Below are 17,469 nucleotides of genomic sequence, written 5' to 3' on the forward strand. Positions count from 1 at the left end.
GAGGAGCAGGAAGGCTGACGTTTCCGGTCGAGAAGAAGGGTCTCGACCCGAAACGTCAGCTTTCCTGCTCCTCTGATGCTGCTTGGCCTGCTGTGTTCATCCAGCTCTACACCGTGTTATCGCTGATCTAATATATGCGGCTTGGTGCCATTTTTTGCTTTATATTGCTTCCACCAAACTCCTTGGAGCAAGTTATTACATTACAAGGTACTACAGAAGAGAAGCTGTTGTTGGTAGAATTGAACTATAAGTTACAAAACCAGTTTGTGCTCCATCATTAAATCTGAAGCCACAGGCATTGCAGTCTTGTGAAGAGGTTTGCAAGACCAGCAAGATGTTGATCCCTGAAAAACGCAGAAGAACCAGACAGGAAGTCCCCCAGTTACATCCGTCCCAATTTGGACACCAAAAATGCTAAGTCTTCAGCTGGCTGGTCTTTGTCACGTCTGCATAGATTTCCCCAACTCAGGAAGGAGAGAGTCAAATAATGTACTTTATAAATATGTAAAGTTAGCATAGATTTTCACACACAAAAAAAAATCACAATATTCGGTTTTAGAATCTAACATTAAATGGTTTATAGATTGAAAGTAAGGGTAGATACTTCTTAAATTGTTTAGGGTATGCTTATGTGACAGATTTGTTTGTACATCTCGAAGTTTAAATTTAGAGGCCTTCAACCAGAACACAAATCTCCAACATGTTAAAAATCTTTCATCCGCGTACACTTAAATTATCCCCTCATTATAAACACTGTGACATAAAGTTAACGTGCCCATGTAAACAGCTCATGCTGTAATTACACCCTTCTGCCTGTGGAGGAGCAATAATATAATTACAAGCAGGATACTACTGATAAACAAATGTATGTAGGGAGTTTCTATTGTAAATGTAAACACGGGAATTTATAATGGAAATATTAAAATATGAATCGAATTCAAAGCTTTGCAAACTAAACTAAATTATAGTTTCACACTCTGATTCGATTAACCCTTAACCTGACAATCATACAATCTTGGCCTTCCTCTGTGCATTGTCACACAATAATCTAATTTTCTCCCTTCATATCTGCAAGTATATACCTTTATTTACATTTCTAGAACATAAAACTCCTCATTCCTCTAATAACACAACATATATCCATGCTGACCTTGTGAAACCAACACCCGACAAATGAATAAAAGTAATCAATTCCAATGGAAAATCTCCTGGGACAATATAATTGACTGGCCTTCATGCATCTTCCAATATAAAGCAGATTCTGATAGTTCCACATCAAAACCGTACAAAAATCAACACAATAAAAAGTTATAGCCATTCTCTGGTCACTCCTTAATGTAAACAACATTTTGCAGTTAACTGTCAGTCATCACTAACTGCTGCATTCGCCATGGTACTGCCTCTGTCGATCAGAGTCCACTTGCCAATTAATCAATACTCTCCACTCAGAAAATAGAAATGATTTTCTTTTACTTTGATATTTCTTGTGAATTTCCCTGGTGAGTAAAACAAAAAACTTCGGCAAAATGGGTCTTTTTCCAACAAACTCAAATGTTATAGAAGTACATTAATTGTAAGGTGGGAAAGAACTACTTTGAAAAAAGAAAATAAACATGACTGACTAAAATTACTGTTTTCAAAAGCTGTTTTTCTGAAAAGCTTTACACTTTAAATTTCTTTCGTTGCTAGGTAGACTTAATAGCCACCCACAATGTTGCAGCTCGCCCATTAAGAACACATGTGGCGTAGCAAAATATGCCAAGCATTTCACAGTATGGAAAAAAACAATCAGATCCAAGCAACAACTGGAGAAAGGATTAGAAAGGTCAATGCGGTAAGTATTAAGGAGTAGCAAAGATAAAAACACTGGAGACAGACATTCAACCTTGCAACATCTATTCAGAGAACACAAACCATTTCACATTCAAGCATATAACCTTGATACTCAAAACTTTAACTGATTAAAGTTCCCTCAACATTTGTTGCTTGAATGTAACCAGTGTTTTCCATTAGGGCGGCACGGTAGCTCAGTGGTTAGCACTACTGCCTCACAGCGCCAGGGACCCGGGTTCGATTCCACCCTCGGGTGACTGTCTGTGTGGAGTTTGCATATTCTCCCTGTATCTACGTGGATTTCCTCTGGGTACTCCAGTTTCCTCCCACAATCCAAAGATGTGCACGCTAGGTGGAGTGGCCATGCTACGGATGTGTAAATTAGGTGGGTTATAGGGGGATGTGTCTGGGTGAGATGCTCTGAGGGTCAGTGTGGACTTGTTGGACTTTCTGAAGAAGAGTTGAGGCCCGAAACGTCAGCTTTCCTGCTCCTCTGATGCTGCTTGACCTGCTGTGTTCATCCAGCTCTGCACCTTGTTATTTCAAAAAACAAAGGTTGCTTTGGCAAAACTGGGGAGATGCTGGAATGTTTTGGGGTACGGGTAGAATTCTACCCTGTATAATAGAATGTGGAGATAATCTAAATGTTGAAAACAAAGAAATCCACAAACTTTTAGCACCTACCATTAGGAAGTGCGGATAAAAGAGGCAATACATGGTGACGAGCTTGCGGTCATCCTGAACTTTATGAATAATTCTGGAGTAGCAAATGTGGTAATTGAACAAAGCGAAAGTTGTTCAGGTTGACAAAAATGTAGATAGTATCGTGATTGAAATTTGGAAGGATTTGGATAGCTAGGGAAAAAGGTACTGATCTCCTTTGCATTTATGTCACACACTACTCTGTCTTAGAAATATATATATTAGATATCTGCCTACCACCACTATGAGAGCCATAACGACTGTAGCTGCACAAGACAGTGACCTTGCGGGTGAGAAAGGCTTCATGTGATGTTAGATAGTTTACTGCAATGTGTCCAGAGGAAAAGACACAGAAGTGTTTGGATGCAATGTGAATGCACTAAGGATGAATTATCACTCAGATGTCTCATTGTAGAAAATAGATGAGGAAGTTATTGGAGAGCCCAAGAGACAATGGATACTGAGAACTTTGTGAAAGCACTTTATTGTGGTGACAGATATTAGCCAGATTTTATTGTGGGGTCAGGGAAACCCAACCTGTGCACTTCTGAGCCTTCCAAAATGCACACAAACTCATACATGACTTTGCCTAGGATTTTTCATCCTTGCAAACAGTTTGAGTTCAGAGTCCCATTTGTGAGCCGTTATGGAGGCTGAGTGAAATAACTCGTCAGAGGCCGTCATCCCATCACCAATCACCCTTTATTTACAAATGCATAGCCTTTGACAAAAGCACTACCTCCCACCAAGTCAGGCAAAATCCCTGACATTCTCCCTTTTATGTCAGCAAGGTCTCCCTGATTGGACCAAATTAACAGCTCCAATCAGGGAACACATATTCTATGAGGTCCAGCAGGTTACAATCACTACAGTGAGGAGTGTGGTTGTGAAAGTGGGCCAATTATAAGGCCCGCCTCGATTCTCCAGCACAGCAGCACAGATCCAAACATCATCTATAAGTCCCCCAAACCTCACTCCTTCACTCCTGCTCAAAACATCCATGCCACAGATGCCTCTTCACCCCAACTCCCACTGCCCAGGTCACTCCATGCCTCCTTAGATCCCATAACTTATTCAGAATGCGCTTTGTACAGTCCTCAGGAGTGATACATTAACAATGGGAATTATTTTTAAATAGTTGGGCAAAATAATTAAATCTCTAACAATCTAACAAAATCCTAAACGTACTATAATAAATAATGACCAATGGAAAAAAAACTACTCTAGTGCAAAAAGTAACTGTTACCTTTTAGATGCCTTACGATCATTTAAAAAAAACCACAAACCAGATCAAAGACATATTTTGTTATCACAGTCTCTTAAATGTTTCAGTCATTCTTGGATTAAAAGGCCAATGCTGGGCTGAAACCATTACCACATCTTGCAACCTAGCCAAGCATTTTTAATGGCTACAGACATCAGAATAAAAGCTTCCAGCTATATTGCCTGCAATTAACAGAACAGAATAGTGCCTCATTTCCATTTCAAGGCACAATATCTGTCAATAAATGGAGAAAAACAGATGCAGAGATTTGTTTCAACTCTTCAAAAGCAGTTTTTCCAAGGACACGGGTAGTGCTTGTACTCTGTTAATTTACTTCGTTAAACAGGTGATTTGGTGGTAGTTTATTATTTTAAAAGAACTGAGTTCTTATAAGGGGTCTTTTGGTGCAATGGAAGTGTCTTTGTCTGAGCTAAGAGGCCTGGGTTCAAGTCCCACCTGCTCCAAACATCCCTGAACAGACTGATTGAAAATATCTACAAGAGTTGTGTCCTTCCCCAATGGAGTGTTGGTTTCTGGACTGGGAAAGCGTCCAGAGGAGTTTGGTGGAAACTAATGCTTGCACTAAACTACAGCTGTACAATAAAACCCTGGTAAATCTTTGAGTTATTCTTTCTGCCTAGCTCAGAAAATTGGTTTATTATGTCAATCGTTGCCATTATTTTATTAAATGCAGTACAACTGAATAGGCACTGACAGCAGTACAACTGAATAGGCACTGACAACAAATCTCTTGCAAATTACCCAAGTGACCAATTTTCAGAGGTGAGCCAAGACTTGAAATGTTAATTGGTCTGTTTCACCTGAATAAACAAATCAGGAATGGATCACTAGTTTATCAATTACTGACCCAGGAATGCTGAGGTTAACTATAGCATCAAGATGACCACCCTGGACAAAACTGGCTACGAGACCAAGAATCCAATCTTTGATTTTCCTAGTCACTGTATCTCTAGAAAGTGTTCTTTAATTAGTAAGCAAATAAGAAACACACGGTAGTATCAGACCATTCAGTCTCAGATGTATTCAGTCAGATCTGTACCTCAACTCCATTTACTTGGTTTAGCTCCATAATCCCTTGACACATACCATCTGAAATTAAATCTCTCATTTTGTCTTGAAAGCTCCAAATCTCCCAGCGAGGGAAGGCTGGAGAGAGAGAGAGAATTCCACATTTCTACTGGCCTGTGTGTGAAAAGGTAATTCCTGACTTGTCTCCTAACTGTTTAGCTCTAATCTTGTGTCTTCTCATTACTTATTTCTCTTACCAAAGGGGATGGTATATCTCTCCACAATGTTTCAATGTTTCAATGTTAGAGCAGAAAATGCAGAAAACGATGAAAAATTGCAATGAAAAGCACTATGTATTTTCTAAAACTGACTTCAGCTGGACCATCAGCTCATTTGTCCTCCTCCAAAAAGACTATAGTTGACAATCTATTACAACCAGAAAGTCCAGATTCACATTCCACCTGATATGGAGGTGTGTCATAACATGTCCAAACAGGTTACTTAAAAATACTTTACATGATTCTTCGGTACTTTTAAAGAAGGAAGCTTTCAGGAACTTACTCACTGTTATATTAAATCACTCCTTTGATGGTTTTGGCTTATGTGGCTTTCAAAAAAGATGCAAAACTGAACTATTTAATGAGGCAGTCCTACACAAGGTACCGAACGTAAAATTTTTCTACGGGAAACATTCTTGTAATAAGCCATTTTTTAGCTTGAGTACAAATGATACAAGATTACTATAACAGAGAGGTACGTAGAGTATATTAAGAAGATTGAGTTAATTTAGCTGTAAAGAGCCCCAAGAAAATAAACTGATAGCTTGAAATCCTTGTATAGAATTAAGAATCTACTCCTGCTATATTGAGTGTATCTTAGTTTAAGTATTTTTTTTTATTGCAAATATTCTGTAGTATAGTCTTAAAACAAATTAAATAAACATTATTGGTGAGTCTACATCTCATAAGAGAATTCTCTTTCACCCTTAGCAAGATAACTAACACACTGACCAGTTGCAATAATCATAGTCAAAGATTGATAACGAATACTTTCAGAAATACTTTTCTTGCAGGATTTAGTTCCTTCACGAGACATAATGAAAGTCATTTAAATGGATTTATACGTTTAATAATAAAGTGCTTCAAAACAATGCAAGTCATATAGTATTGAACAGAAGATAGCTGAATGCAGAGAGACAGCGCCAATGAAAACTGAAAGAGAAGTTAAGTATGTACAGATTTTTCAGTTGGTGGGTTTTTCGATTGTTGCAGGAGTCTGGGTTGCGCATTTATTTTATTTTATTTTATTTTATTTTCTGTTTATGCAATTTGAACGCAGGCACAAGAATGTGTTTGAAGCATGCTGACAATACCAAATTAGAGGCACAACAAACTGTAAAACCAAAAAGAAAAGAACAGCATAACAAGCTAAAATGAGTGGGCTGATAGATAGTCACAGAAATATGAAGGAGCAAATTTGGGAAAAGGACAAAATGAAAGGAAACAATCCTTTAAACAGAGTAAATGAGATCAGAATCCAGCAATATATACAGACTTGTCTTTAAAAGTTGGGAATGCAGGTAGAAAAGGGCACATAAAAGGAAGTTTGGATTTTAGATTGTTGTGTGCAAGCAAAGTCCAACAGGAATTGACATTGAATTGGTCATGAAGTTGGCTAAATTATAATGTCATTTCTTAGCATCCTAGTGCAGGAAGGATACATTTAGTGAAAGGTTATGTAACTGAATCCAGAAACATACCAAAAATTAGAGTTGATAGATCTGAAGAAACCCTAATAGAGACAATTCTTGGAGAATCTAACAGAAATTGTTATAATTATGAGTAGCTTTGGAAAGGTAAATAATGAAGCAAACTATGCAAAAATTTGGGTAAGGAAGACTGGGAAGCCGCACTGATGGGATGGTAGTCAAGCAATGGCTGGAATTAAAGAATTAATACATAGTTTGCAACAAGTTCTTTTCAGGTACAAAGACCACACAATGAAACTCCAACTGTGGCTAACATGAGGCTTATAGTGTTGCCAAAAAGAGTAGCAAAACCGAGGATTGCTAAGATTTTAGAATTCAACAGGAAATCAAGAATTTGATAAGGAAAGAGAATAAGAAGGTAAGCAAACACTTGTATGTATGTAAATAGGATACTGCATAGGCTATGGTCCCAACAACATTCCAACAGTACTCCTGAAGATTTGAGCAGAACTAGTACAACTGCCAAGCTGTTCCAATACAACTAGAACACTGGCATCTACCCGGCAATGTGAAAAATTGCTCAATTATGTCCTGTCTACAAAAAGCAGGAAAAACATAATCTGGCCAATGGTCACTCCACTAGTCCACTCTCAATCATAAGCAAAGTGATGTAAAGTGTCATCGACAATGCTACCATGTGGCATGCAGCTACAACCTGCTCTCAGTTTGGGTTCTACAAAACATGCACTCTTGGTCCAAACATAGTCATAAGTAGTAAATTCAAGGGGAGAAGTAAAAGGTGACAGCCGTTGACATCAAGAGCATTGATCTATGACACCATCAAGGAATCCTGGCAAAACTGAAGTCAACGGGAATCATGGAAAACTCCCCACTGTTTAGAATCATACCTAGAATAAAGGTTGTGGTTGTCCTGGCCGGATATCACAATCCTAGGTCTGTGCTCCTGGAGCACCTCAGATATCCTGATAATTAGGTCAGAAATGAGGGTGTTTGCTGATGCTTGCACTATGTTCAGCACAACTCACAACTATATGGATACTAAAGCAGAGCCCGTCAATGTGCAGCAAGATCTGGAGAAAATCAAATTTCGGGTTGATAACTGGCAAATAACATTTGTGTCAAGCGATCAGCATGTCCAACAAGGAAACCTAATCATCTCTTCTCAACATTCAATGGCATTACCATCCCCCACCATCAACATCTTGGGATTACCATTGACCAGAAACAGAACTGGAACAGCCACATTCACACAAATACTGTGCCTACAACAGCAGGTCAAAGGCTGGAAATTCTGAGGTGAATAACTCACCTCCTGTCTCCTCAGAGCCTGTCCACCATCTACAAGGCACAAGTCAGGAGTGTGATGGAATACTCCCCACTTGCCTGCATGAGTGCATTTCCAGCAACACTCAAGAAGATCAACACCATCCAGGACCAAGCAGCTTACCTGACAGGTACACCACTCACCAACCAAAACATTCATTCCCTCCACCACAGATATGCAGCGACAGCAATGTCTATATACATAAGATGCATTGCAGTAACTTGTCAAGGCTGCTTTGACAGCACCTTCCCAACTCCCGAGCTCTACTACCTAAATGTGCAAGAATTGCAGACACATAGGAATACATTGCCTAAAGATTCTCCTCCAAACGACACACTACCCTCGCTTGGAACTATATTGTCATTTCTTCACTCTCACTGGGTAAAAAAATCCTGGAACTTCCTTCCTAACACCAGTGTGTATGTACACTGGCACTAGATGGACTGCAATGGCTCAAGCCAAATTAAGGATGGGCAACAAATGGTGACTTTGCCAGAGAACTTCACATACCATGAAATAATTAAATAAAAGTGATTGGTGGAAGCAATGCAAGCCCATTAGAAGCAGAGAAAATTTAAACTGTAATGGGGAATAATAACAGATTAAACAAGCGCTTTGCAACCATACTTAAGTGGAAGACATAAGAAACATTCCACAAACAATTGGTATCAATGGCACTAATGAACATCAGGAACTCTAAGAAATCAGTCTAAGAAATATTTCTGAGCAAATAAATGGAACTAGGCAGCAACAAATTCCCTAGACTTCAGGGTTTTAAAAGAGATGGTTGCAAGATAGTGAGTGCATTGGTTTTTATCTTCCAGAAGTTCATAAACTCTGGAACAGTTTTCAAGAATTAGAAAGTAGCAAATATATGACAGGAGGAAGAGAAAAATTAGGTAACTATAGGCCAGTTACCCTATTAATCGGGATTCTATCATTAGGGATCAGATAACAGGGCAATTAGAAAATCATCCAATGATTAAATGAAGATGTATGAAAGGGAAATATTGTTTCAAAAATTTGTTACAAGTTTTTGAAGATGTAATGAGTAAGATGGACCCAGTGGGCAAAGATAGCTTAGATGAAGAGTTCATAGCATGTTTTCAGGATAGATTTTTAGAACAACATGTTATGGATCTCCTGAGGGCAGGCTACACTAAATGTAGCATTGTGTAATGAGACGTGATTGGGCAATGATCTCATACTGAAGGTGCCATTACATAGCTGCAACCATATGACTGAATTTTATATTTGAGGTATAGAGGAGTGGGTGCAGGACTACATTTTTAAAAAGTGACTATGAGGACTTGAAAGCAGAGGCTGTCTAAAGTGAACTCACAAAATAGGGTAAAAGACATCAATGGAGATGCAGTAGCACATGTTTAAAGGGATATTCCATAAATCACAGGATAGATACATTTCAAGAAGTAAAAAGAATCTCCCAAGAGATGGGCCAATATCCATGATTAACTAGAAATGTTAAATATAGTATCAATCTAAAAGAATTATATATAATTGTGCAAAGACCAGTGGCAGATCAGAAGAGGGTCAGAATATATAAACCAGCAAAAACATTACCATAATATTAAGAGGTAAAATTAGAATTACCAGGCAATGCCAGTCAGAAATATAAAATCACAGATGAAGAGTTTCCACAAACATCTAAAGAAAAAAAATGTGAACAAAGTGAGTACAAAAGGTTAGAATGCAGGTACAACAAGTAATTAGGGAAGCTAACACAATGTTATTATATGTCACAACAGGAATTCAAATGAATAGCTCCAGTTAAAGCATGGACACATGCATAGTTCACTGAAAGACCACCTCAAATACTTCAATTTCAATGGCTCACTATGCCAGGATGCTCACTATGCTCAACAAAACGGCATTAAAATATACATAGAAAATGTTATCCCAGGGATTATTTTGCTGTTTTTAGCATTATAAATTGCTAAGATAGATTGTTAGGAACCTTATATACTGTAACAGCAGAGCCTCAGGAGCAATCTAGCAATTAAGAATCAAATAAGTAAGTGATGTGCATCACCCTGGTACTACTGGATTGATCCATCTAAGGCAGCTTCATCCACTCCACATATGCAGTAGTTCTTAATTAACTCAACAATTATCTAAATTCCTCATCTGATCTTCAAAAAAAAGTTGGTGTTGAAAATTTCCTTAATAGTTGTATTGATTTGTAAATAAATAATATAAATATATTAATAGAAGTTTTGTGGTTTTGTAAGATCATCCTATTGTTTCAAGTATTTTACATAGGAATATGACCTGTAATCCAATGCAATCTCAGAAGTCACTTTACGCAAATAGATTTTTAAAAGAAAAATCACAACTCAACAGCTGCTTAAATGATTAATATCCTGGGTGTTTATTAGTGAGGAACCGGAAAAAGATCAGAAAGGGCAACTGAGCATGAAAGAGTAAGACAGTTGATACAATAGAACAGCCAAACACTTACTTCAAAGCAACAGAAAGCATTAGATCTGAATAAACAAAGCCCAAAACTCACTTAACATAGAAATATAAATCCCTTCTACTAAATCAGACAACACGCACACTATACCAACTATTGATTTTCTGGATACTAAACGCAGGGTAATGTTTGCCAGGGTGGCCTAAACGCCTTCCATTTGTTTATTTATTCCTTTATGGGAGCCTGCTTGCCTTTGATTGGGATCTTACCCAGTGGCATGGCTGAAATTGGAAACTACATGAGTTCCCAATGGCAGTAAATTTTGGGTACATATTGATCTCACGGCAATACTATTTACTGCAAACTATCTTAATCTTTGAACCTTGTTTTTGGGTTAGTTTGATTAACCTTAGTAATCACATTCCTGCTGTTTGGTTAAATCTACCTTTTAAAGAATTCCAAGACTGTGACACTTCAAGGCAGGAGGTCTTTATGCTTGGATTCATTTCTTGAAAAAGCTATTATAAGCATACTGAAGAATGGCACGGCAAATCCGGAATAATGGATACAATCATATTAACCCCTTTGAAATAGTGGCTTTTCGTAGAAGCTAGTGTCAGAGTCCTTTTGGGAAAATTTAGCACATAGCTGAATTGGGGAGTACACATGCCTAATGATGAGCAGTAATAAGAGAGAAGATACAACCAGATGTAGATAACATGCTTTCATTTGGCAAGATTGTACAGTACTGAATTAATTTGGGATTGCTCAGCCAAAATTTGATTTGGCAGTCGAGGCTTATTAATGCATCTGACATTAAAGAATATTCTTAAAATATTAAGACATTGCAGAAGCTATGTGTAATTTGAAGACGTATTTCTCAAAGTACAAATCATTAGATTATATAGAATGGCCAATGGTTAGAATTAGGAAAACAGTATTTTAATGCTTGATTGGTTTTGAATAAAACCATCTGGATTGAAGTCGATGTAAGTGTATCAATTAAATATGTAATTAAAACCTAGATTTATAGATTGAAAAATTAAGTGACTCAATTTTTTTTTTATAAGTCACTTGATAGCTCACAGGCTTAATTTTGTTACCATTACTGCCACAAAATCCATCCTCATTTGTCAACATCAATTTGTCAATTGATGGCAATTTCTACATCTACATGTGCAATTTTAGCAGAAATCCAGAACTAGTTATCAGAGATTCATTTTTCTCCATAGATGCGCTATTGAAGTCCACACAGACTGCAAACAAGTGGGAATGAAAGCGCTGACAAGAAATTGTCATTGTATACCATTAGTAACATAATAAAAACCCTTCAAAAAGCATCATCTTGTGACTGAGATGTAACTGGGTTTTTTAATGTGCTGCTAAATAATTACAGCTGAACAGCTTCATTATCTCTGAAAAAACTACATTTGTGGATGTCAAATTTCTCAATGATAAAGGTAATGTTTTCATATTTTTCCTTAAGTTTTCTGATATTTCAGCTTCTAATTTAATCACTTGTCACAGTCCCTTCTTCAATTATTCATTTAGGGGATGCGTTTCACAGGCTGGACCAGGACTTAAAACCCATCTCCAATTGTCCTTAAGTAAGTTGTCTTAATGAATCACTGCAGTCCATATGTTTTCGGAACACTCGCAGTGCTATTAGGCCGTTCCAGGATTTTAACCCAAAAACAATGAAGGTACAGCAATATATTTCTAACTCAGGATGGTGTGTCATTTGGAGGGAAACATGCAAATGGTGGGATTCCCATGTGTCTGCTGCCCTTGTCCTTCTACTTGGTAGAGGTCATGAGCTAGGAAACAGCTTGGTGAATTGTTGCAATGCATCTTGTGGATGGTACACACTGTTGCCACTGTACATTAGTGGCACAGGGAGTGAATATTGAAGGTATTAGATGGGGTGTCAATGAAGCAGGCTGCCTTCTCCTGGGTGATGTTGAGCTTTGTGGACTTAGACGGAGCTGCACCCATCCAGGCAAATGGAGCGTACTCCACCACACTCCTGACTTGTGCATTGTGGATGATGGACAGGCTTTGGGGAATCAGGAGCTGAGTTACTCGCTACAGAATTCCCAACCTTTGAACTGTTCTTGCAGCCACAGTAATAATTTGGCTGGTCTCACTTGGTTTCTATTCAATGGTAATTCCCACAACGTTGAAAACGGGGGTTCAGTTATGGCAATATCATTGAATGTCGAAGGGTTGAATTTTCTCTTGTAGGAGATGGTTCGAGGCTGGCATTTGTGCATAACATTTAGGAATGTCACTTGTCAGCCCAAGCCTGAAGATTCCCTAGGTCTTGCTGCATATCAACCTAGGCTGCTTCAATATGTGAGGAATCGTGAACACTGTTGAGTAAACCATTCAAGTGTCTTCCATCATTCCATAAGATCATGGCTGATCTAGTTATGGTCTCAACTTCACATTTTCGTCTGCCCACATAACCCCTGGCTACCTTATCCATCAAAAATCTAATTAAGCTTTGAGTAAATTCAATGACCCACTGGAACAAAATTCCACAGACTAACAATCCTCTGACATAAAAGTTTCTCCTCATCTCCATTTTAAGAGGTGCATTCATAATCTATGTCCCCTGCTTCTGGTCTCTAAGCTCCAGTAATATCACCTCTCATTCTTCTAAATTCGAATTGATACAACCTATCTTCACAAGATAAACCCTTCATCCTAGGAATGAGTTAAGTGAACCTTCTCTGAACTACTCCTAACACAATTATGTATTTTCTTAAACAAGGATACCAAAACTGTACACAATACTCCACATGATCTCACAAAGGCCCTGTACAGTGCAGTCAAACCTCAGTTTTTGTATTTCATTTGCCGTCCTAATTACTTGATGGATCTCCCTTTTGTGATTCATGCACCAAGACACCCAGATCTCACTGTACTACCAGTTCTGTAATTTCTATTTAAATAAACAACTTTTCTATTCTTGCTGCCAAGTAGGCAAGTTCAGAATTATCGTTGTACACCTTGTACTGCTTTTGGCAATTTTTCACTTAACCATTCACTTAACCTATCTACATCCCTTTGCAGAATTTGTACCTCATCTTGATAACTTGCTCCCAGCTATCTCGGACTCATCATCAGTTTTAGCTAGCATATATCTGGGCCATTCATCTAAGCCATTGATGTAGATTGGAAATAGTTAAGGCCCCAGCACTGATCCCTTACTGATGGAACAGAACAAACTTAACTCAGCCCTCTACCAATGTTGTTCTATCACTGTCTTCTGCAAAGTCCATGACTTTGTGGGCTGTAAAGGTCTTGAGGCTGTGAAAAGTGCTATATAGTGCAACACTTCCTGTTCTTACTTTTATGACGTAAGCCTAATGAAAGAAGAATCGCAAGAATCAAAGCAATCTGAGAACAACGTGCCAAACCAAAAGACCCATTTATTCTTACTTTCTGATTCCTATTAGAAAATCTAAAGATCTCACTAATGCCAATTCTACCACTCTATGATAGGATACGATGGATGTTCTAACTTGAAACAAGAAGAACTCCATTAACTGCTGTACTCTGTAGCTACCTCCTTCTGTAGAAATGTCAGAATGATGCTATCTAACAGATGTTAATACTTGAACTGCATTTGAAACACATTCTGACATGTTCAATTACAGATTCAATTTTGATTCCTCCTCATAATGCATTATTAAACTGTAATGCACCTGCCTGGTGGCACTGTCTACTGGACCACTGTGAGTTTACACATTCAGTTCCCATTTGGTGAATCCTGATCTCTTCCATGAGAGTAGGAAGAGAGTAAAGAGAGAAAAACAAACAGGGAGGACAAAGGGACTGAACAGAAGAGGGTAAATGCAAAACATTAGAAAACTGAAGGAGAGAACGAGTGCCGAATAGAAACTTATACAACAGAAGGAAGAAAAAAGTTAAATATTAGTTATGAGGACTGACAAAGACAGAAGAAATGGACACTACTGGGCAGGAAGCACAGTTAGGGAAAGAGCAAAAAAGATTTACCAGGATGTTGCCGGGACTGGAGGGCTTGAATTAGAGGGAAAGGCTGGAGAGGCAGGGATTTTTTCCACTGGAGCATTGGAGGTTGAGGAGTAACCTTATAGAGGTCTAAAAAATCATGAGGGGCATGGATAAGGTGAATAGCCAAGGTCTTTTCCCTATGGTGGAGGAGTTTAAAACTAGGGGACATATTTTAAAAGTGACAGGGGAAAGATTTAAAAGGGAGCTGTTTTTCACACAGAAGGTAGTTCGTATGTGAAATGTACTAGCAGAGGAAGTGTTAGATGCAGGCACAGTTACAACATTTAAAAAATACTGGGACAGGTACATGAATAGGAAAGGTTTGCAGGAGTATGGGCCAAATGCAGGCAGATAGGACAAGTTAATTTGGGATACTTGGTTGGCATGGACGAGTTGGACTGAAGGGTCTGCTTCTGTGCTGTAAGACTCTATAATTCTATGACCTATAAAATTAGCCTAAAAGTATAACTATGAATACATAACTATAAACATATAAACTATTAAAAAAAAACTATGTATAGATTGTCTAACTCTTTAATTTTCCTTGGTAGAGAGAATGTTGTACAGTTGGTTCTCATCACCTTGCTTCTCTGATATCATCTGGCCTGTATAAATTTGACATGGTTGACAGCTATTTAAAGTGCATCAGGCTCCGAGTCAAAAGGACACCAAATTGATTACTGAAAAATTCCTCTCCCTGAATTTATGTAACAGTCACTCCCACCTGGCAAACCACCTGAAAACAAAATATTTCTGTTAGGCAGGGTTTGACATAACACTGCATTTGAAGAGAATGAGTATATTTTCCCCCCCACAATGGAAGGAGGGCCCCACAGATGTCCTTAAATACAATCGGTGTCTTAAATACCAATCACAATTTAGGCAGCAAACTTGAAATTGGGGCATTGTACCAGAAACTTTTATTGACCAACATATTCTTTTCTTCAAAAGAATTTTGTTTGTCAGGTAAGCAATATTAGGGATAGGTATTTATAGGTGCTATCAAAGAGTTAATGTTAAAATTTAGCATGGTTAGAATGAGCAGTAGGAGCCGTCAAGTCTATCCCACCATCAGAACTACAACTCCAAATGAGTTAGTGAGACCTTTCTTCCATTTCCCACATCTGTTAATCAATGTGCCACAATATCGTAAGTTTTAAACTTAACAACCTCATTTAATTAATGGCAACAGAATTCCATTTAAAGTCCTTGACGATTTCTAGCTGTGCAATCAGCTACATTATAGCCATATTTACACTGGTACATTTTAATTGGTACTGAGAGACTGAAATCTAGTTGTCACCTCCACAAGTTCACACTTCCAAATGTACTTCTGTTAGAAATTGGTCTTACAATTCCAACTAGTAGATCTATAAACAGGAGAAAGGGAGTTGGATTTAGGCTAAATGCAGAAAGTAAAATAGTTGATGTTGGATTCATACTGCCAGTGTAAAACTGCCATTATTATGCATTCCTATCAGAACACATGTTTTTGTAAAATAATGTTTGACTTGAACCACAGTTGGAAGACATAATTTGGAATTGTCTGTTAATTATTCCTCTGGGAATTCTGTACTTTGATGAATGGATTGTGTTCTTAAATGTTAAGTTTCTAGTGGTGTTATGTTGTGCAAATGTTCATTCACCAGCATTTTCAATGCTAAGAAACTCTAGTTTTAAAAAAGTAGTTTCAAGTGTCAGTGACTAGATCACGCTGTGAAATATTATAACAATCTGACTTTGTACGGCAAATTCATACTTCACTTACAAACACAGTATTAATTATCGCTTGACACCACAAAACATAATAATCATTTAATCTGCTGCAATGACAGACAAGGAGAGCAAATACCAACTATACAGGAACACCACAATATTCTGGTTGAACAAAAATGTGGAAAATGCACAGGTCATGTTTGAATGAATGCAATTATTTTAAACACCTTATTTGGCTGATCCGTATTAAGTTGGTATTTTGAGGACACCACACAAACACTCGAAAACAAATGGGGCAGAATCTTGCCCTAGTTTGATGGAGTGGGAAGACAGTGGCTGGGGGCCCAACTCCTCCATCCAGATTATGCCTGTGGCAACAGGGTAAGGGACAATTAATCCCCCCTTAATGCCACTGCTGATATTAACCCATCAATGGGTGGGGAACTGTTTGCCAGATTCTTCATTCAAAAGGTATTCAGTGTCTGACTGAAGGACTTGGTATCAGGGAAGCAAGGGAGTTCTGGGATCATCTCACCAGCCCTTACTTCCAACTCTGCTGCCCCATTCACTCACGAGCCATAACCTGTAACCCCCTCCCACAACCATTCACCTGTAGCTTGGAACACAATGATGATCCATGACCTTGAGTGCCACAAAAGCAACACTACCGCCTCACAGTGCCACTACATCTAATTGGTCAACAGCTCTCTACCCTTGGATCCTGGATCCCTAGGAGAAGGCCTGTCAGCGCCCAAGTGGAATGAGACACAAAGGAGCTTCACTAATAAGGACGAGGTGACACAGGACTCTTGCTGGCTCTCCAGCCCATGACTGAGACCTCCATCGCCTCAATAGGATTCCTCCCATTGAGGAGATAATTATCCCATGACATCAACAGCATTCATACCTTTAACAAAAAATAGTGAACCAAAACAAAAATAACGTAAGTTGTAACTATTATAATGGATTTTTTTAAAAGGAAGAGGAAACCTGAAGATGCTATGTCTCACAGCAAGTCTGTAGTTATTTTGGAAATTCATTCAGAAGTTAAGGCTCCAATTAGTAACATCTCAAACAGTACGAACACACTTGGAGGTTATATCTAATGGACTCAATTTCAGACTTCAATTTGCCTCCTGCAAAATGGTATCCCTCTACACTACATTCTCCAAGATACACTGCAGAGCACGAAGTTTACAACTCAAGTTTGGATGCTGTGCTTGCATTCACACCCAAAAAGAAACTGTAGCACTGTCCCAGAAACAATGGCTCAGTTGCTTACAGTTCTGTCTCAAAGGATAGTCACATCGTTTCATAATTCTCATAGCATACTTCTAGAAATTGAGTATGGGGGGGAAATGATTCAATCACATCATGTACAATGCAGAAATTAA

The 17,469-nt window shown here is 38.3% G+C and overlaps 1 protein-coding gene across 2 annotated transcripts in view; it reads right to left on the bottom strand.

Annotated features, from left to right (window-relative positions):
• The window catches only part of rhbdd2 (rhomboid domain containing 2), a 55,800-nt gene that overhangs the window by 24,221 nt on the left and 14,110 nt on the right, over positions 1 to 17,469 (bottom strand). The window contains exon 4 of one of the 2 annotated variants that reach the window (XM_048612768.1): positions 14,974 to 15,095. The exons of the other annotated variant lie outside the window; for it this stretch is intronic. Within the exon in view, the coding sequence (XP_048468725.1) occupies positions 15,074 to 15,095 (22 nt within the window). The 3' untranslated portion in view covers positions 14,974 to 15,073. Of the gene's footprint in view, positions 1 to 14,973; positions 15,096 to 17,469 lie in introns of those variants that run through there. 2 annotated transcript variants of the gene reach the window in all.

Source organism: Rhincodon typus, chromosome 26, assembly GCF_021869965.1.
Source record: "Rhincodon typus isolate 14 chromosome 26, sRhiTyp1.1, whole genome shotgun sequence".
In the NCBI taxonomy this organism is placed as follows: domain Eukaryota; kingdom Metazoa; phylum Chordata; class Chondrichthyes; order Orectolobiformes; family Rhincodontidae; genus Rhincodon; species Rhincodon typus.